Raw genomic sequence first — 23,534 nt, forward strand, 5'->3', positions numbered from 1 at the left:
GGGAAAACTGGTTATCATTCCTCTACTTCCAAATAATTTGTTTCTGAGTAATTTTTACTTTAAAAATGTATTTAAGAAGTTCCAGATTGAGATTTTAAAAGATTTAAGGAAGGAAAATATAGCCCTTACTTTCAGTTTTAATAGAATTCAAATTTGACATACCACCAAACCATAAAACAAATAAAAGGAAGCCTAAACATGTTTTGATTTTACCTATGATGATTACATTGATTTTAAAATATACATATATTAAATAGTAATTTTTAAAATTTGGAGTCTCTGCTTTGCTGGTATCCTAAATATCATCCCTTTCCCCCTACCATTTATCCTGGCTATTGCTAATCTCACACTGAATTTGACTGTCTATTAATTCTTATGTTTAATTCTAATATAAAACCACTAAGACATAGATCATTTCGGTAGAAAAGTAATGAGATATTTGAACACCAAAGGTACCAATTAATAAACTGTTTTACTATTAAAACTTAATGCCGATATTACTGACTCTGATTCAAAATTAATATCAATAGCATCCCCAATCCCTACATTTTTCACACTGCAACAGTGTCTACAGGTTTTACATTTTAGTCCTCAACAAGAATACTCATTAAAAGCAACCCTTTTGGGTCCCCTCCCTCCTTGAGAGCTCTGTACTATCACTTGGCTATTGCTCAATAAACTTGGCTTTGCTGCCCACCAAAAAGAGAAAATAAATTTAAAAGTTAAAAAAAGAACACTTACTAATGATATAGTAGAAAGAATAAGAAAAAAAGAGAATTTTTTTTTACTTATTGTGTCTATATTGCTTATCTGGTATACGTCAGGAAATATATATATATATATTTATATAGGAAATATATATTAAATATATATTAAATATATATTAAATATATATTATATAGGAAATATATATATATTTCCTGACGTATACCATATTTATATAGGTATACTATACCTATTTATATACCTACCTATATACCTATTTATAGGTATACCTACCTATAAATATTTCCTGACGTATACTATATTTATATAGGAAATATATATATATATATATATATATAAGATATATATATATCTTCCTAATTATTACTCTGATATTATCTCTGTAATCTAAGGCTCAAAAAGTTTAAGGCAATGTGCCCAAGGCGAAAAACTATGTAGCAAAAGAACTAGGATTTGAACCCACATCTGCCTCTAACAAGGACTTACTAGTATATCATGTTGTGCAGCCTTACTGTGGAGATGATGGAGACAAAGGTGTTTAGGGGGAAGTAAGGCTTGTCACTTTTTAAGGACAAACTGCTTCAGGGAGCCACATTATCCCAGTCTCTTTCTGAGGTTGTATCTTCCTGTTGTATCACCAAGAATCATCGCTCATTAGATCATAATAATTTTGAGAGATTATACGAAGACTTGTACATTGAGGGTCTTCCCAAAAAGAAGAAATGGAAAAGAAGATAGTAAACTAGCTTTACTAAAATAAGAAAAACTAGCAAATGTAAGGGCAAATACAAATTAAACACAGGAGGCTCAATTCTCCCTGTTGAAAATAAAGGAAGCTATCCCTTCCCCCTTTCTTAGAATATTTACTTGAGAAAATTTGTAAGTCCTTTCTCTCTTTGAAATTTATATAAATCTTTAAAAAGCTAACTAAGCCTCTTGCCAGCTTTATGACCCAGGAATGCCTTTCCCAAGGATCTAGGAAGTATCTCTTTGAAATGTAATCAAGGAAGGTAACACCCTATTTCCAACTTTCTGTGAGAGAGAAGGAGCCTAACTTTGGTGGGTGGGAGCCTAAAATATACCTTTCTCATGAAGACTTGAGAAGTTTATTTTTCTAGTGGATAAAACCAATTAGCTAATGCAGATGGTCATCTCAGTTTCCAAATGAATTTAAGAGGAACTATATGTGATAAATGGTGCTTTCAAGCCTTCTTACTTGAGGACTAGGTATTGTTTATCTTGAGAACAAGTATGCAATGGGTTGTGCCTTCTTGGCTATAAAAAAAGGGTGAGATTTCTTTCTGTCTTTCCAATCTCTTAATGAATTACCTGTGTTGTGCATTTCATTCTGGCTTAATGCTTATTCATTAATGAAATTATTTTATTTTTCATCTACATTTATGGAAAGGTTGTCTGGGTTGGAAAGAGATTGTATTTTTAATTATATTTCCCTATCACAACACTTATATAAATATAGCCTCTTTTTTTTTTTTTTTTTTTTTAATTTTTTTTTTTTTTTTTTTTTTTTTTTTTATTTATTTATGATAGTCACACACAGAGAGAGAGAGAGAGAGAGAGGCAGAGACACAGGCAGAAGGAGAAGCAGGCTCCATGCACCAGGAGCCCGATGTGGGATTCGATCCCGGGTCTCCAGGATCGCGCCCTGGGCCAAAGGCAGGCGCTAAACCGCTGCGCCACCCAGGGATCCCTAAATATAGCCTCTTGATGGCTATCTCCCTTCTACTTAACCTAGTAAAATCTAAAACAAAACAAAACAAAACAAAAATCCTAGAAAATGAACTGGCTTATAGTTCATATAAAATAAATATTAGTGGCTTTTGTACAAATTCATATAAAAATAAGTAGCATAATTTAGATGGGCTGACTCTATGCCATAGTTCCAGGTATGGACTCATGACCTAGGTCTGTCTATTCCAACTACCACCTTCCCAGTCCTAGCCTTTTGGATTAGTTCAGAGAATGAGCACCTTGTCAAAGCTGATCCAACTGATACGCCTTCCACCCTACCTCAAACCCCCACCACAGATTTTGCAGAAACTTTGGCAGAAGAAGACCTCTATGTCTTTCAAAAGGATGGCTCTAAGAACCAGGTAAGCCTAGAGTAGAGTTTCTCTGCTTCATCATGATTGATACCTGGGCCAAATAATTCCTTTTTTGTGTGAGGGGCTATCTTACACATTGTTGAAAGGTTAGCACCACTATCCTTTACCCCTGGATGGCAGTAGCAGCACCTCCTCCATATCCTTAAGACAGTAAAAAATGTCTCTCAACATTGCCAAGTGTCTCTTGGTGAAAAACGAACACACACCAAAAAAAAAAAAAAAAAAAAAAACCTCCCTGCAGTTGATAGCCATTGGCCTAAAGCCACTACAATCCACCTTTGTCACCATATGAAAAGAAATACTTAAGAATAAAACCTACAGAGAAGAAAGCAAGAGATAACAAGACAGTCAGTCATTGATGATATACTTTAAGACCCTGGATCCAACTATAGATGAAGTGAGAACCACCATTGGACTTTTTTTTACTATTATGGGACCTTTAAAAAAGTATATTTGTGTAAGCTATTTTTAGCCATGTTTCTGACACTTGCACCTGAAATAGTCCTGATTGATTGTATAACTACCATACAACTTATATACAAATAAGTATGACAGATATTAAGCTGGTAATTAAAGTGTGACAGGTGTTATGCAAGAAGGGTAGTGTGAAAATTCATAGCAGGTGGGCTTCCTGGGGTGAGGTGGGGAAGCATCACAGGCAAAGTATTTCTGAAGTTAAATAGAAGTAATTCAGATAAAGTGAGTTAGGTGGAGGTTGAGGAGAATGGTGCACAGAGAACTAGCCCAGAAGCAAAAGAGAACAAGACTGAAAACAGTCTATATGGGTTTGGCTGGGGAGTGCAGAAGAGATAAAAATTAGAAAGGTGTGCCAGTTAGAATCTCAAAAGAAAACAAATGACAATAACTCAACTGATAATACCTAAGCAGGATTAATTTATAAGGAACTAGTTAATTACACAAGTCTGGGTCGAGGGGAGGACATTTATTGTCCGAATTTAGAGACCATCAGAATCACCATTAAGGCTGGTAAAAGAAAGACAGTCAGACTCTACCCGAGAGTTTTAGATCTACTAGTTCTAGGGTAGGGCCTGACAATTTGCACTTCTAGCAAGTTTGAAAGTGATACTGATTCTACAGATCTGTGGAACACACTTCAAAGCCCACTGGTGTCAGGAAATTTTAAGGGATATGCAGGAACTCAAGGCTAATAGCAGCTAAACTGTAACCATTCCTAAGATCTAAAGAAACAAAGCAATGTAGGGTGTAAATTGGAACTGAGATAAAGCAGACATCATAATGAGAAACTTATATTCCTTATAAGGACACAGCCAGCTCAACACAACATCTCAGGGAGTTAGGAAGGAAATAAATATTCTGACCTCACTCTCTTCCCTCCCTTGGATCTCTTGCTGGGAACCCTGATGATTTCCTCCATGTAAGACTACCTTCCAATATAGAAAGCATGGCGGAGAAGATCTGAGACCAGGTCTGAAGGGTAAAAATACTTTCATAACAGATAAACAATGACCAAATGTGGAAGGGTTTATAAATAAAGTCGGTCCTATATCCTTAGAACCAGGATATAGTTTCCTAAAACAGGAAACTCCCTTCTCTTGCATAAAATCTTTCAGTAATTTCCATACACTCACACACAAACACACACACATAGATAATGGACTAGAAGAGAAAGAACCTCATCTTGGGATATTATTCCAGATGACAGTGGAGATGGATATAAGTAGGCAGGTTTGGAAGCTATTTAAAGGCCACACTAAAAAAAAAATAATAATAATAAAATAAAATAAAAAATAAAGGTCACACTCAATAAAACATGGTGGAGTGAGATATAATTCAAAAATGACTATTAAAAAAATAACTACTAAATTTTGGCTTGGGAAACCTATTGAATCATTGCTCCATGTACTGATGATATAGGAAACTTCAGAAAGAAAAGGTTCAAGAAAGAGAAATAATAGATTCAGTCTGTAATATGCTACCTTTGAGATGCTTATGAAACATTTAAATGAAAACTATAAGAGACGTGGGTTGTATGGGTCTAAGGCTCAGGGCTGAAGATGTAGACTGGTGAAATTCCAGTATGAGAATGATAATCATGCTATGAGACAAGGTAAGATTACCCAAGGAAAGCAAGGAGAGCAAGAAGTTTAGGGTATTTATCTGATTATCAATAAGAGTTACTACTCTGTGTTGAAATTAGCATATTCATAAATATGCAAATTGAGCTGAGGTTGTACAAAGTAAAATATACTGACTATTCTATTTTAATATGACTTGTGCTAAATATTAAAAACCAAGGCTAGGTCAGCAATAGGAGACATGAAGAGGGCACCAAGGAAGGGAATACTAGTAAGGGAAAAAAAAAAAATCAATAGATACATACATACCAACATACATAGACCGATCGATGTAAATAAATACAGATCTCCCTTATTCCCCTATTCTTGATAATAAACTTTGTAATTAATAGCAATGTAAGTATTATCAAAGTGCTGCAAAAACTGCCTATATGTGCTACTTCCATTAGTAAGAACTTTTATTTAGGGTACAGTTCACATTGTATTTTAAAGGAAAATCTATTTTGTTATGTTGTAGAATATTTAGCAATAATTACATGTCTTATTATGGAAAACATCAAAATAAATTTAAATGTTAAAAAACACAAAGCCAAATGCAATGTTATTATTTTTTTAAAAATCAGAGTTCATTTCAAAAAGATGAATTGACACTACCAACTGAGAAACTATGAAATCATGCTTTCATTGTATATGTAAATTACAAATTATAAAATTATAATTTATGAAATAATGCCAAAGAAGGAATGCCTGACTTATTCAACTAACTAAAATAAAATGTCTACCTTCCTCCTTCAATATGCTAATATACTTGCTTTATTTTTATACAGTATCATATTCTATGCTTTTTGTATATAGATTTCTTTCATCCCTACTGTAAAGATAAGAAGTATCCTATTCTCTAAAGATTAGAAGTATCAAAAATAAAAAATAAGGGGTGGCTGGGTGGATTAGTCGGTTGAATGGCTGCCTTTGGCTCAGATCATGATCCCAGGATCTTGGAATCTCCCACTGAGCAGGGAGCCTGCTTCTCCCTCATCCTCTGCCCCTCCCTCTGACTTGTACACTTTCTCTCTCTTTCCTTCTCTTGAATAAATAAATAATATCTTTAAAAATAAATAAATTTAAAAAGGACAAGAAGTGGGACACCTGGGTGGCTCAGCGGTTAAGCATCTGCCTTCAGCTCAGGTCATGATCCTGGAGTCCCGAGATCAAGTCCCACATCAGGCTCCCGCATGGAGCTTGCTTCTCTCTCTGCCTCTCTCTGCCTCTCTCTGTGTGTGTCACTCATGAATAAATAAATAAAATCTTAAAAAAAAAAAAAGGACAAGAAGTATCCTATCCTAGTCTGTCTAGGAAATTTTTATCATAAAATTTATAGTAGGCATCACTCATTCTTTCTGCTGATTATGAAGTTAGCAGTATAAAAGTGAAAAAGAAATAAATTATTGGGCACACACATTCTAATTTGCAAATTAGGGCTAAATATTTCAAGATATTAAATCACTGAATTCTAGTTAATTTAAAACAGATAATACTCTCTAACAGAAACATATACCCCTCTTAGAGTCTCTATATATAAGGGTAAAATAATATAACTTTCAATAGAATTATTTAAGGAAACACATATTTGAAATATATTATTGCTCTTTGCCATTAAGTTACCCTACCATCACAAATCTTAAAAAGTAAATCTTTTAGCAATCCACCAAAGGTAATGATAATAATGAGAAAAGAGACTTACATGATCAATCAGTTCACGGACCATTCCATTCCATTGTCCATTGGCATCATCCTGCGCTCCATATTTCCCATCCTCCACAAGTCTAATTTCATATGTAAAGCCAAGGATTGTAGATAACTCTCTGAGGAGGTCAATGCAGTAGCCCTCAAATCGATCATTCCCATAGAGAGGCTTGTCAGACTTCTTAAATAGGACATAGGGTTCTTCCTGGAAACAGTAAACATGAAGGTAGGGGGTATTAGTTAACCATGCAACTATCAGAATGACAGCTTTCCATAAAAGACCGAATATTTCACATTAATTTAGAACAACAGTCCATTTTATTTTCTCCTAATTAATACAGTTTGCAATCCTAAGAAGGCAGACTACTTTGGAAATATTTGTGCTCTAAAAGAGAATATTTAACTATAACAATTTCACCGTGACTATATAATAAAAATATGGTGTTATTTATCTTATACGTAAGAAGTAATACATAACGTGATTATGCTAGAACATAACATGTAATGCATAAGATCCAATTTCACATAATTACAGTATCCCAATTTGAATTATACCATTTAATCAATATCTACCATGCTATTTCAGTGGGATATATTGATGAAAGAATGAAAAAAAAACTTATTGTCTAATTGCCTACTATGTACTAAACACTGGAGTAGGGACTTATATATTACAACATTTTGTCCTAACAACTATGAAAATTGTAACTACTCTCTTTATAGGAAAAAATAGTAACTTTAGAATATAACAGAGAAGCAACATTTATCAAGTGTTTATGCATTCAGCCAACAATATTTTATGGTGCACCTACTATGAGCCAGCCCTCCTCTATATAAAAGAGAAATTTCTGAGTCATAAAGTTCATGATATAGATGAGGAAATCAATAATAAATGCCTAAACAAATAGAGCACATAACTTCTGATGCTGATAAATGGCATAAAAACATAAAATAGGTGGGACGCCTGGGTGGCTCAGCTGTTGAGTGTCTGCCTTTGGCCCAGGGCGTGATCCCGGAATCCAGGATCGAGTCCCACAGGGCTCCTTGCAGGAAACTTGCTTCTCCCTCTGCCTGTGTCTCTGCCTCTCCCTCTCTGTGTGTCTCTCATGAACAAATAAATAAAATCTTAAATAAAAAAAAAAAAAAAAACATAAAATAGGGCAGTAGGATACAGAACCACCACAAGGTACTTGGCAAGATAAGAGAAGACAAGACAAAACTGAGTAATATGTCTGGAAGTCCTTACTGAAGAGATGAGAGGTGAAGTAGAACCTAAAAAGATGAGAAAGAGTTTAGACATTTGAAAATCTGAAAGAACATTTCAGGTCAAGGACACAGCAAGTAAAAGCCCTGAGGCCAATAGGATACTGGAGTGTTCCAGAAAGAGGCCTACTGACATCATTGTGACCAAAGTCACATCCAGGAATGAGGGAATAAGCTGAATAAGGTCAGAATGAAGAGTGAGGAGCCAAATCCTGCATGGCTCTGCACAACAAGCCCTCTTAAAATTCATATGTTTAATTAAGTACTAAGAGATTCCATGCATTTGCATATTCTTGTGGAGCAGGTAGAAAGAAAATGGTATCCTGTGAATGAATCTGAGTGCAAGTGGCCCTACAACAGCCTCGGGAAGGTGCACTCTTAGGCACAGTCACTGTGGAGTGGCAAAACAGAAGGTTGCCATGCCAGTCTATCTAGAAAGGTGATAATCCTCATCCCCACCCCTGGAGAACAACAATCATCCCACAAGGTCATCACACCTAAGGGCATTTTAGATATGATAATAATGTGTCCTCTTGCCTATACTCATCTCAGAAACAAGACTAATTTCATTTTTCTTCCCATCTCTGCTGATCTGGCTTATCCCTCCACTGTTTTACACACACTCAAGCTGACCCATTGCTGTTCTTCGGATGCCCCTACACGCTGCCACTGTGTGCTACCACACTCCTGCTTAGAGATCAGCGGAATGTTCCACATTTTCAACTAATTTTTGGAATTCCCTTTCATCTTTCTGCTTCATTTGACCATATCCTAATAACACTGCTTCTCCCTCAGCCCTCTCTCCTGGGGATTATCTTTAGTGTCACCCTCCTATCCCTCAGGCACAAAGGCACATTTGCTGTTATCCGATGAAATCTGAATCAGAATTACTAAGTGGGAAGGGAGGCCTCTACTTTCCAAAGGTTTAGCTCCTGGATGGCAATTTTGCTTTCTTTCCCAACTCTTATCATTATTTTCTATGTATTCAAAATCCACCGACCTGAAGCAACCAACACGATGTGTCAGTCCTTTTACCTCCTCATTGCCAAATCCTGTCCTTCACTGGAATTTAGCCTCCCTCTCTCATGATTGCAACTACTCTCTACATTTGTTAGAAAATGATATATCTTGGGCAGCCCGGGTTGCTCAGCGGTTTAGTGCCACCTTTGGCCCAGAGCCTGATCCTGGAGACCCGGGATCGAGTCCCACGTCGGGCTCCCTGCATGGAGCCTGCTTCTTCCTCTGCCTGTGTCTCTGCTTCTCTCTCTGTGTGTGTCTCTCATAAATAAATAAATAAAATCTTTAAAAAAAAAGAAAACGATATATCTCTGTATCAATATCTCTAAAAGTCATTCATCTAGCCCATAGTTCAATCACACCCATACCTACAATTCTTTAGTTCTATATAAAGACCTCTAAACCAGTGACCCCTACACTTTCCCACTATCCATCAATCCCCTCCTAACTTCATTTCTGACCTCCAAACCTTGTCTGGCCTAGGTCTCGCGGTCCATTAATATAGTTTCTATGCTACACACATTTTCAAGTCTTTCTCCAATTCTGTGCTGGAGTACTTGGTCTTACAAAAAACATGCCTTACATGACTTTTTTTTTTTTTTTCTCCATACCCACTCCTGAAGAGCTGAACAATGCTAATTATTTACACTTATAATTAATACCCTCAAACGTTTTATGGTAGGATCTATTTCCAACTCTATGAGATGAACATTTTATCCATTTTTCTTTAAATTCACGACTTTCTACTCCAACATTTGGTTGATTATCTCAGTGAGAAAACAAAAGCAATCACATGCCATGCCTTTACCTGCCCACTGCAACCCCACAAACTCATACCTATATTCATTTTCTCTTCCTTCATGTACTGCTATAGAGGAACTAGAACTCTGCTTATTGGGCCAGTCCTTATAATTATGTTCCAATTCTTGTATCAGTCAGGGTTCCAACACAGCATGGCACTTAAAGGAGAGTAGTGATCTTCAGCTGAGAAAAACAGCCAGTCTAACCCAACTACAGTTAGTCTAACCCAACTAACTCCATGGAGTTAGCAACCAAGACCTCATTTGTGTCCCTCCCTTTGATCTCTTGCTAGGGCTTTCTGTTGGTCAAACCAAATCAAAACCCAGGGGATATATGAGTCTATTGATATAATTCACACAAATTGGACACCTAGGACAGACAAAAGAGTGAAGAAAAGTGAAGAGTGGGTCTGAGGACAAAGAGGATGATACATAGTATATTTCTACCACCTTTCACTTGCTCTAGATCCTGATTAGCTGAGTTGTCTTGTATCTCCTTCATAACCAATCTGTCCCTTTACATAGAATCATTTTCAAAGTACTTGTTCCAATAACCTTCAATTAGTCCCATGATCCCATTCTGCCACAGCCTAATTTTTCTGTTTCTCCTCATAGACAATTATCCAGAAAGATTTGTCTATGCATACCACTTTAGTGTTCCAGCTACCTGTCCATCCACTGGAGTGACTTCTAGACTCACTCCACTTAACTGATCTTGACACAGCATTAACAACCTCCAATCTGCTGAATCCAAGAGATGTGGCTCTATTCTCTTTTTACTCTCTTTTAGCCTCTCAGCTGCATTTTCACAATGAACTATCACCTCTCTCCCCTTTTTAACCCTCCTCTCTCTGTATTATATCATTCTTCCTTGGCTTTCCCCCTACCTTAATGGAAACTCCTCCCAGGATCCTTTGCAACTGTTTTTTTTTTTTTCTACCTCAATCTAAATGTTGATGGTCCTCAGCACTTGGTTATAGCCCTTCTCCCTTAAAAAAAAAAAAAAAAGTCCCTAAATGATCTTACCCACACGCAGTAAATTCAATAGTAAGTTTATGCTTTTGACTCCAAAATTTATATACCAGACCCAAACCTCTTCTAGTGAGGCGTAGGCACACAAATCCAGCAGCATTGTCAGTACCACTTAATGTTCGTAGACATCTCACATTTAACATGCACCAAATGCAATTCGTTTTTTTCTTAAAATTTTATACCTTTTATTTCCTTTCAGCAAATGACACCATCATTCACTCGGTTACTCAAGCCAGTTACTGAGGCATCATCCTTGTTTCCCTTTTAGCTCATTCACTAAAGAGCAACAAAATGATCTTAAAGTATACATTTTATTATACCCCCACCACTACTTCAAACTAATTAATAAGTGGCCAACACATTAGAATAATATTCAATATTCAACTTCCTTGCTGTGACCCCTGAAATCTATGTTTTATCACTTGTATTCACATTGGTAAATGACTCCAACGCTTCTATCATGGTTCCTGTAACCTCTATTTCCCCCCTGAATTCCTCTAGTAGCCTCTTACCTGTACTTTCCATTTCTATGTTCCCATAATTAATTCTCTATAGAAAGTCATAGCGATCTTTTCAAAATTAAGTATGATTTTATCAAGCATCTGCTTAAAACCCAACAGTAGCCTTCTACTGAAACAAACAAATAAACAAGAAAGGCAAAACTGCTTACCCTGGTGGTCACAGACCTACACACTTTCCTCTCTGACCCTAGCTTTTCATTCTTTCTTATTATATCCCAGATATATTGGCTTTCCTTCTGCTTCTCAAACTTGCCAAACTCATTCCTGACTTGAGGTCTTTGCTTTGCCTTGCCTTCCTCACCCCCCTTTCTGACTGCAAAGATTTTTCCTAAGATCTTCATATGGCTGTTTCATTCTCACCATTCAAATGTCCGGTCAATGTCACTTCTTCAGCACTAGATATAAATAGTATGTGTGTATATATATATATATAATATATATGTAGTATAAATATACATATATATATTTCCTTCTATGTTATTGCTTTGTTTGCAAATGTTTTATTTTCCTCATACCATTTACTCCAATATGAAGTTTTATTATTTATTTATCTGTTTATTTATTACTATTTAAATTATCTTTTTTGGGGTGGGGATTTTTCTTTCTTTCCCTATTAGAATATAAATCATGAGTGTAAGGACATTATAAATTACATTCATCAATATATCTCAGTGTCTATAAAAATGACTGGCAACCACACTCAGGAAATGCACTGAATGAATAAAATATTTATCAGGAAGGCTTACATTCTACATCTCCCTCTTCAACCTCATCTTTTCCTTAAATTCTAAATTTTTGTGTTCTTTCAGTTTCTCAAATACAAAGCAATTTTCTGCCTCAGAGCCCTTATTGTACTATCTCTAATGTTCTTCAAATGGTGAGCTCCCTTCCTTCCTTTAAGGCTCAAATTAAATGTGAAACCTTTACTGAACTTATTTAAGATGAGTCTTGTTATTCCCTATCTCAATACTTTATTTCCTCAATTCGTTTTTAAGTTATTGTATTTGTTGGCTTTCTTGCTTTTTGTTTGTCTCACTTCTTTGGAATATAACATCCATATTGATTCATTTTAGTATCTCCCATGCTTAATCCTGCCTCGCACATAGTAAATGCTAAGTAAATATTAGTGGAATAAATGATTGTAAATTAATGAATTCTGACTCAATTTACTCATCTCTAAGTGGATTTAACAATGCTTTTAAAATTCTTTTTGAGGGCAGCATGGGTGGCTCAGCAGTTTAGAGCCATCTTCAGCCCAGGGCCTGATCCTGGAGACCCAGGATCAAGTCCCACATCGGGCTCCCTGCATGGAGCCTGCTTCTCCCGTGTCTCTGTGTCTCTGCCTCTCTTTCTATCTCTCTGCGTCTCTCATGAATAAATAAATAAAGTCTTAAAAAAAATAAAATTGTTTTTGATAATTAAGTAAAAGGATTCTGATAAATACTAGCTTCTTAACAGTATTATTTTAGTTTCTCAATAATTTTCAATAGACTTTATGTTTTTTTAATTGTCATTTTTTAGAGAAGGAGGCAGGAGGAACACAGGGAGAGGAGAGAGGGAAAATCCTAGAAGGCTCTACGCCCAGTGCAGAGCCCAACACAAGGTTCAATCCCACAACCCGGAGATCAAGACCAGAGCTCAAATCAAGAGTCTGACTTTAGCGAAGTGAGCCACCCAGGTGCCCCAACAGACTTTATTTTTTAGAACAGTTTTAGAGTCACAGTAAATTTGAGTAGAAGACAATTCCCATATACTCCCTGACTCCACACACACCTAGCCTTTCCCACTATCAACATCCTCCACCAAAGCGATACATATGTTATTTCTGATAAATCTATAGTGACACATCATTTTTAAAGGTTTATTTATTTATTTATTTTAGAGAGAGAGAAAAAAAAAGAGAGTGCATGAGTGCAGGGAGGGGCAGAGGGAAAGAAAAAGAGAATCTCAAGCAGACTCCCTCCTAAGCATGGAGCCCAATGCGGGCCTAGATCTCATGTCTCTGAGATCATAACCTGAGCCATAATCAGTTGCTTAACTAATTGAGCCAACACTGACACATCATTATCACTCAAACTCTATGGCTTACATTAGGGTTCATTCTTGGTGTTGTAATTTCTATGGATTTTGGCAGATATATAACACAACATTGTAGTCCACCACTGAGGTATCACACAGAACAATTTCACAGCCCTAAAAATCCTCTTACTCTATTCATCCTTCCCTCCCCTCTAACATCTGAAAATCACTGATCTTTTTTATTGTCTCTAGAACTTTCTCTTTCCCAGAATTCAGATAGTTGGATTCATATGGTATGTATTCTTTTCATTTTGGCTTCTTTTACTTAGTAATATACATTTAAGTTTCCTCCATATCTTCTCATGGCTTGATACCTCATTTCTTTTCAGTGCTGAATAATAGTCCATTGTCTAGATGTACCACTGCTTACTTATCCATTCACCTACTAAAGTATATCTTGGCTGCTTCCAACTTGTGTCAATTATGAATAAAGCTATTATAAACATCTATGTGTAGGTTTTTTTATAGATATAAATTCGGTAAAATTCATTTGGGAAAGTACCAAAGCATTCCACTGTTAGATCATATGATAAAAGTATGTTTACTTTTTAAGAAACCACCAAACTGTCTTTCAAAATGGCTGTACCATTTTGCAGTCCATCAGCAATGAATAAGTGTTTCTATTGCTCCACACTCTCATTAGCTTTTGGGGTTGTCAGTGTTCTTCATTTTGGCCATTCTAATAGGTATGTAGTGGTTTTTTGTTATTGTGGTTTTTTTTTTAAGATTTTATTTATTTATTCATGAGAGACACAGAGAGAGGCAGAGACATAGGCAGAGGGAGAAGCTCCCCTTCAGGAAACCTGATGCAGGACTCAATCCCATGACCCTGGGACCACAACCTAGGCTGAAGGCAGCTGCTAACCACTGAGCCACCCAGGTGCCCCTCATTGCTTTAATTCAAAATTCCCTAAGGACATATCATGTTGAGCATCTTTTCATATGCTTGAATGGAGTTTTATTAGAACTATTTTATTATTTCAATTATTTTACTAGTTGGAGTATTTTATTTACTAGTAGGACTATTTCACTAGCTTCTTTTTTTGTTTGTCATTTTTCAGAGAGGCTAGCTAATGTTCACAGGTCATATGGCTAAGAAGAGTTTAAAAAAATAGCTAAGAAGAGGCAAAGCTAAGAATTCAGTTTTTCTAAATTCCAAAATACACACTTTCCCCATTATTTTATGTTTGCTTTCTATACCATAAGAGCATTTGTAGAAAATATACATGTGTTGACTTTTTAAATGGAATTAGATCAAGCACATAGGTATCAGAAAAATAATTTGTTACTAAACTCAAAGCTAGATATTTGAGCCTACCATAAGGTAAAGGACAGTAAAACTCCTGTCTAATTTTTAAGTACTATGTGACACATATAAAATTTTTTCCCTAGGGGTACAGAGTGTAGTAAAAATGTGACAGAGTTTTCTTCCACCCCTGCAGTTATTATACCCTTTTCTTCTCTACTCTTAGTGGTATGCTAGTGTTTTAAGTTAGATAACACATTTCCATGGACGACAATTTAAATGCCCTTGTTACCTTGAAGAGGAAGAGAAGCCTTGCAGTTAAACAGCTTTCTTTACTTTACGTTTACATTTCAGGCATATTCAGTTGTTTCTTTTTCTAGTCCTCCCACAAAAACTTCCTGAATACTTTTGAATATTTTTAATACAATATTTATCTTGTTTAGTAGTAAGTGGTTTATATATATATGTATATATATATATCTTCTGAAAAAAAATATATTCAATAATATGGATTATTGAACTGAACTCTACTTGAGCAGTTTATATGGAATGATAATTACTTAAATTTGCATCAAAAGCACCAAACCTCACCAGGCACATAGCAAGTTTACAAATACAATGACTGCTGTATTGAACTGAGTGGAAATGGATTGCTCTGTTCAACTGGGGAAGCCAAGGGAACTTAAATTTGAAAGAAAGCAGAAGACAAGTAAATTCCCCTATGATGTTGAGTTATGGTGGTACAAATCCTCAAGTTCCTAACCCATGGGCAGAAGGTTAGAGATTAGAGAAGAACATAGCATATTCCCCTGCAGATGAGAGGATAGCCTGAGATTTTTGGGCAAGTTAATGAGAATCAAAAGAAGCATGTTGGTATAATACATTAGTACTATCAAATTTGCACCTTGATTTCATTTAGTTTCTGATTTATAAATAACAGAATGTGTTGGGGGGGGGTTTGTTTTGTTTTGTTTTGTTTTTTATGTCACAAAAGTTGGCCATTTGTCAAGCTCCATACACTAAGGAATAGAACTATTTAATATTCTCCAAGCACCAACTTGTGCTAGACCCTGTTCTGGAAAGCACCCAGATTTCCTTTCCTTGGATAAACTTACTTATTTCTCACTATAACCATGTGAAGTCCCTAATATTATTATTTCTATTTTACAGATGAAGAAACTGAGGGCAAGAATGTTTTTGCCAGAGGTCAATAGCCAGCATACAACCTAGGGAGTCAGACTATTGGACTATTTACCTCCACACTATACTTCCCACATTAAATGGCTTCCAGTGATCATTATCAAACTCCATACGGTTGCATAATTGCACATAGCTCATTAGATAACTTAATACATATTATATGACTTTATTATTTTTTCAATCAACTGAGATTAGCCACCAGGTTAATGTAATGCATGCAAAATGATAATATATTTATTAATTGAACAATGCAGTCAAAACAACATTGCAGAAAAGACTAAATATATAATCAAAAAAATTCATTTTCTACATCATAAATGATCTCCTTCCAAGTAAAAACACATTTTAACATAAAAGTGCTTCAAGAATTTGTGAAAATAGCATATTTTAAGCCCAACATATTTAGGTAGTAATATATGAAGGTCTAAAAAGTGTTTTCCCCTCATTTGCATTAAGTCATCATTGTCTCTATTTAAAATTTTTGTTCCAAAATATTTATAGTATATTTTTCACACAAACTCACTTGAATATTAGGAAATATATGATTGAAGTTAATGATTACTGAAGTATATTTGAGGCATGTGAAGGACACATACACAAGGTACAAAAGCACAGTAAAAATTTTTTTTAATTATTATGCTATTTAAATCTCATTAATTCAGCTTTTCGTAGTAACCATCCTACTTATTAACTTGATTTTCATCACTTATAAGCTCATAAGAAAACTTCTGTCATAGGTAAATAAAATTGTTTATCCCTGTGAGATTAAAGTCTATTTAGATATATATTTTAAACAGCTTTTCATATCACTATGAAAAAAATGTGGTTTGAGTGCATCTTTCTAGTATTTATGGATCTCTACAATGTCAAATATTATTCTTCCCATTTTTAATTCTGATAAGTAAGACACAATTTTCCAGTTGTGATTCCTATCTTCAGCTACACTGTGTCACAAGATAGTTTACATCGAGTTATGACTCTCCTTTAGACTCTCTTTCTCTGTTTCACACAGCACAGGATAAATAATAACCTCATGTAGAAAAAGAAAAATGGTACCAGAAGCAATTACTGTACCACATACTGAGTTCAATGAATAATATGATAAAACTCTCCTGGGCAACTTTACTGATTTCTCATATAGTCTTAAATCTCCACATCAGCATTTGCTAGAGGTAAAGGCGCTTCATTCTACTGGCATCTGTAATAAGGATTTGTCAGCATTTCCACTATCAACCCTAGTTTTAAGGAACCCAATAACTCATGTATTTTTATCTGCATTAGACTGGGAGTTGGCAAAGAATATAACCAAAATGAAGTTCTAAAAAAAAAAGTAAAATATGTTTTAAGGTTGAGGGGAACAAAATGTTTTATTTAAATATAATAAAACTTTATAATTTCTAAGTTATAACTCACAAATCCTCCAGCCCTTACCTAGAGCTAAATTATTTTTTTCATATGTTAACCCCTGAACTATCACTCTTACTCATAATATTCAAAAGATAGGGACATAAAAATGCAATTTAATTTTAGAGACATATAAAATACCCCTTGCCATTTCAATGATAAGGCTAACCTAACTAATATATTTATTTATTCAAATGTATTTAACTATTATGTACCATTTTAGGTATCAGATATACAACAATGAAAAACAAAAACAAAACCATACAAAGTTTCTGCCTTTCTGGAACTCCCAATCTAATGATGAATTTTAGAATCTTATCTATTTTATAGTATTCTGTATTATTCACATGGCTACTTTGCTTCATTAATTACCAGAGGGGAAATATCACCATAGAGAACATTTTTGAGATACATGATTATGTCTTATTTTATAGCAGGTCCTATGACACAGTGACCCTCAAATAAGTCATTTGGGAAAACAAGTGGATTTTCAGTTAGTCTTAATCTGGTTCTGAATGTACCCTTATGACAAAAAAAAAAAACAAAAAAAAAAACTTTTAAACGGCAACCAGCTGAAACTCTACTTGCTAAGGGTTAACAATATTCTCAACTAAAAACAGTATCAAAGCATTTAGAAGATATTTTTAATGGTCCTTAATTTTTCCTTAATGAAGATAGGGTTCTCTCTCTCTCTCTCTCACTCTCTCTTTCACACACACACACACACACACACACACACACACACACACACCTTTTTAAAAGATAGCATTACTATGGGTCAAACGAAGAAAGCACTATGGTTAAAACAATATCAGAGTAAAATGAAATATGGAGATTAAGTTTAAAACTGAGAAGTTCATGTGTTCCTGAGAATCACTTATCTCCCTCAATCTTCTTAGTTTTATATACACACACTGTGTATCCTATCACTATCTTCACATCGAAAGCATTAAATCATAATACTATAATAGAGCAACTTGGTTTTCAAGGAGATCAAGGTTGGTGTTATAAAGTTGATTGGAAGTGGAAGGCTAATGAATGGCAGCATGAAGGGCAGGGGCAATGATACTGCTGACATTGGCTCCTGAGGAAGGTGAGTCAGCTCTGTGAAACTACAGAACTTACACATTAACATGAGGGAGCAAAAAAACAGACCTCAACACCTTGCCCTGGCATACTCAAGAGAATGTAAAGTGGAAAATTATACTTTTAAAAGGAAGATTAAGGATGAAAGGACATTACTACAGACAGCAATACTAAAATGGGAAGTTCTTCAACAAACAAGTTATCAACTCACTGAAACTATCTGACCATGGTCTATACTATTGCTCTAATAGGCAATATTTCTGAGTAGATTAAGAATACATAATGCTTGATGTGACTTAGGAAAAAAAGAAACAAGCTTATGATAACAATTGTAATGTGTCCCTAATAACTAATACATATTTTCAATTAGCATGTTTTAATTTTAAGTAACCATCACCATTTCTGCATGGAATAGTGATCTATAGGTCATAATAGCAACTCTAAAAATGTCCAATGAATTTCCATTGAGTACAATGGTACAATTCTAAGAGCACAATTCTAAGTTTTTATCTGATGCTTAACAAGATGTGGGTAAATATCTACATTTGATATCTTCATGATAGAATAAGTATAAGATGTTTTTGTTATCCATCTAATATTTCATCTGTCTATCCTTCCATTCATTAAACAAATATTTTATGTGAATTCTGTAAAAAAAATGTCTACAATAGAGGTCAGCAAATTTCCTCTTAAAAACTAGTTAGTGACTATTTTTGTTTTTGCAAAAGTCGCAATCACTCAACTGCCATCGTAGAGCAAAAGCAAATCTAGAAGCAGTGAATAAGCTGGCAAAACAGAGCTTTTAGGAACATACTTTTTAGGAACTCTGGAATCTAAAAATACAAAACAAACAAACAAAACTTACAACAACCAAGGGGATGCTTTGCAAAGAGAAAAACTGTAGAATTTTGATACGAGAGTTCTGCGGCTACTTGTTTATTACCCTGTTACTACTATCTTCCACTCCCTGTTCAGTAGCAGCATTAAAGATAGCAGTCTGCATTCCTGGTGCAGGTTGTGAATATGGGGGAATGGTATGAAGGCCCAGTCTCAAAGACAGTAATTCTGTGTTTTGACCTAATGACTCCTTAGGATATTGGCTCAAGAGTTTGCCTTTGTTTCACCTACACAGGAGTTTCCCCAGGACTGCAGCCACTTCACAGATGGTGTTTTCATGAACATTTAGAAGCAAATATATTAGCCACTTCCTCCTGTGCAAGATACAGCAGAGATAAGAAACAAACCAAAATGCCTGAACAGAAGAAGCTAGAGAAAGAAATACTTAGAATGAGGGCTATAAAATTCTCTTGCATATTCAAGGGACTCTAGAAGCCCATGCACATGCCTATGGCAGGAAATATCCTCAGAAAAGATCTGGGAAGACCCTAAACATTTACCTCTGGCTGGACTTCAGACTCTGTGCAAGCAGGAAAGGAAAGATAGGGCATAATTGTAAACTGCTTGCCTAAACAGTGAAATATAAAAACATTTCTGAAAGAAGCTAAAGAAGACACAAATAAATAGAAGGATATTCTGTGCTCATGGATGTTAAGAATTAATATTGTTACTCCCCAAAGCAATCACAGACTCAATGCAATCTCTATCAAAATTCTCATGACATTGTTCACAGAAGTAGAACAAACACTTTTAAAATTTGTGTGGAACCACAAATTACCCCAAATAGCCACATAATCTTGAGGAAGAAGAACAAGGCCAGAGGTATCACACTCTCTGATTTAAAATTACACTACAAAGCTATATTAATCAAAAGAGTATGATATTAGCATACAACCAAACACATAGATCACTGGAACAGAACAGAGTTCAGAAATAAACTCATGCACATATGGCCAATTAATTTATAACAATGGAGGAAAGAATATACAGTGAAGAAGGCAGGACTCAACAGTGTGACAAAAATTTTGCTAGGTTTAGTACACTGCTGGTGTCCTTTTGAAATTTCTAATAACTTTTAACAAGATCCTCATTTTCATTTTACACTGGGGGCAGAAATTATATAGTCAGTCCCATATGCAGTCAGGAAATGAGAACTACTGAATTAAAGAGTAGAGTAAATGAAAATATTTTGGAGAGAGAAAATGATTCATATAGATGCTGGAAAAAAATAAATAGCTCTGTACAGTTTAAGTGAAAAGAAAGTGTGGAGCAAAAAAGATTGGGGAGTATAACATCATGAGGACCTAAGTTAGGAAACAAACTTTTTTCTTATAAAATTCTGAGAAAACTATCTGGATCTAATCACTGTGGATCATCAGTGCTTGAATTCATATACTGCTCAGAATGGCATTCTCTTCCCTGAGATTATTTTTAAGCATCTACCTAAAAATCAATTTTGATGTAGAAAATGAGGTTTAGGATTTCTTTCTCCAATAGCCTCCCTTTAGGTATTTTCTCACCATTCAGATATTGAATAAATTTCAATGCATGCCTGAGACAGTGAGGAAACAAACCAAAAGGAGGAGGACATGATTTGTCATATGATTGCAAAGTGGAGTTTTTAATAATTAGGATTCTGTTTCTGATAATTTAGTGTACAATTTGAGGGCTCTTTGTATTAGAAAGGACCCAGTATCAGCTGTCCTTGAGCTTTATTTACATTTCTTCTAAAAAGAATGGAAATATGATTTTAAAAGGGATGAGAATACTAACTAGCTTTCTACCCACATCCCTCCCCAAAATTGAACAGATACTGGCAACCTCTTTAAGACACCTGAATATGTCTATATAACAGTCATAAGAGAAAGTCCTTGTACAATAGAATTATCCATCAATGGTCAGTGGTAGTTATCAGCATGTGTCTGCTGAAAGTTCTTTTTTACATAATTTAACTTTCAGCTGCTGCCCTTTGTAAGCAATAAAATAAAAAAAAATGTTTAGAGTACCTTTCATTTAAAAGAAAATACCTACTGTAAAGCAGAGTTGCTTCTCCTAAACACCTTTTAATCTAGTTGAAAATAGAGAACTTGCACAAGAAATGTAAACTAATGATACAAGTTTCATGTAAATGCCTAAGGAATAAATTGTATAGACAAAGGAACCATTAGGTGCAGATGTCCCAAGGAAATTAGATAAATTATCCTAGAAAAAAGGCCGCTCAAAAAAGGGATTGTAGAATGAGTATAAATGGGGAGAAGTAAGAGTTGCTCATGCAAGAAAATGAAGTGAGAATTGTAGAGAAGAATTTTACTGGTGCATGGCCTGAAGAAGAAGAATGATGGTTCATAAGAAGATATCATAAGGCCTTGGGGGAAAGTTGTAAATATGAGCACCATTTATTGCTTTTAATTTTTAGATTACTTTGTACCCATTTAATATTATCATTTGCCGATAATTTTGTGTCAGGGACTATGTTATATATTTTTTTCAAATTTCTATCTCTAATACTTCAAGTTGCATGTCATTATTACCCTTATTAGAAAGTTTCAGTAACTTGCCCAAGGTAAATCATCTAAGTGGCAGACTCAAGATTCAAACCTAGATTTTCTGACTTCCATTTGTCCCTTCAACCTTCAGAAAAAACTTTCTTAACTAGGTATTAAACTCAGATATCAAACATTAACTCATTGGAAAAACAGTCTGCTCCTCTGCTGTTATTAGTAGGCTAAGTGGTTCATGAATCTGCATATGGAAGTAAATTTCATTATATTTATCAATAAGAACTTCATAGTTATTATGATCTAATCTAATGTTGTCCACAATGTATTCTTCTGGGAAATTATTCTACAAATTTATTTTCAAGAAAACATTCTGAAATTAAAGATATTTGGAAATTCTACATATTTTCTTTCCTTTGAGATATCCACAATACATATGAACTTACTAAAGGCTTAGTGATATAGAAACCTAATGAATTTACCTTAATTCAATATTTTCCAAAAACTATTTAAACACACAATAGTTGTAGGGTATGCCTGCATCATACACCTATCAGAACTGTGGAGCATACTATAAAATTCTGATGTAACCAAATGATAAACATGTAATGTTATTGCTATAGGGCATAGAAAGTGCTCAGTGTATTAAGGAAGTAGTATTTTGTCTGTAATATCAGAGAGTATCATATTTGCCAAAAACTGTAAATTTAAAAGTTCAAAAGGCAAAATATAAATTTGATTTTTTTAAAGAATGCAAAGCTGTCATATAAGCAAATATTCTATGGTCTGTGGTTTTAGTCACATTTGAATTAAGCATAAAATATTCTGCATATACTATGAAATGTTTTCCAAACAGCTTTGTTGCAAAGGCATTTCTTTTTTTCAGTTCTCAGATAAAGTGGCAAAAAATATTTTGTTTGTTTGCTTGTCCAATATTGGTTTATTAAAACAAAATGGTGAAAACAAATTCATGAGTTTTTTAATGAATTACAACATAGAATCAAGGCTAAGAGAGCTCAGAATATAAAATTTATAGGACTTGAGTTAATAATACTCATTCTTGTTTAGGCATCTAATTAATGACATAAATTAATGGCATAAATGTCTTATGAGGAATGCACCTAATGAAATACATTGATGAATGGAGAAGGACCTGGGGACTCATCTGTTATCGTGGATTTCTAGGGGAAATCGCTATAGTGATGTCAGTAAGGCAAAATGCATATACAATTTCTACCAGGAGAAGAGGTCTGTTCTTTTCTTTTTAAGTCATTATGGTGTGTTTAGAATACAATCTGTCATTAAAAGTACCAGTTAAAGCTCAAATAAAGAGAAGCAATTAGGAATCAATGTCAAGTGATCAAGTTGTGATTGAAAATGCAAAGACTGAAAATGCAAAGAAAGTAAAATTGTGTTGGGGGTACCTGACATAATTCAGGATTTATGGGTCTTGAAAGTCTCATGATTGTTATCTTTCAACTGCCCATTTTCAATATAGATAATGGACTCTCGAGCCTGACTCAAAAGACAGTGTATTTTTTTTTCTATCCCAGACTCTTTATCTTCCTGGGAAGCCCTGAGTTTATAGTTGTTTGTTACGCCAGAAAGAATACAGCAAGTGTTAGGAGATAATCCACAGAAATATCAGGAAAGGAAAGAAATGTGCAGTGGTGTAGATTCACTGATAATTCACATGTGCTCTCTATGTGAACAATATCACCTATATTCATGATGCTGACCACCATATTTTTTTTTAATTTTATTTATTTATTTATTTATTTATTTATTTATTTATTTATTTGAGACACAGACTTAAGCAGAGGGAGTAGATTCCCTGTAAGG

General features: G+C 34.8%; 1 protein-coding gene across 7 annotated transcripts in view; it reads right to left on the minus strand.

Moving 5' to 3' along the window:
• Positions 1–23,534, minus strand: part of GRIK2 (glutamate ionotropic receptor kainate type subunit 2) — a 1,064,497-nt gene that overhangs the window by 194,895 nt on the left and 846,068 nt on the right. For all 7 annotated transcript variants that reach the window (XM_077902956.1, XM_077902954.1, XM_077902958.1 and 4 more), the window contains one exon: positions 6,648–6,854. In XM_077902956.1, coding sequence (XP_077759082.1) covers positions 6,648–6,854 — 207 coding nt within the window. The remainder of the gene's footprint in view (positions 1–6,647; positions 6,855–23,534) is intronic.

This window comes from Canis aureus, chromosome 7 (genome assembly GCF_053574225.1).
Source record: "Canis aureus isolate CA01 chromosome 7, VMU_Caureus_v.1.0, whole genome shotgun sequence".
In the NCBI taxonomy this organism is placed as follows: domain Eukaryota; kingdom Metazoa; phylum Chordata; class Mammalia; order Carnivora; family Canidae; genus Canis; species Canis aureus.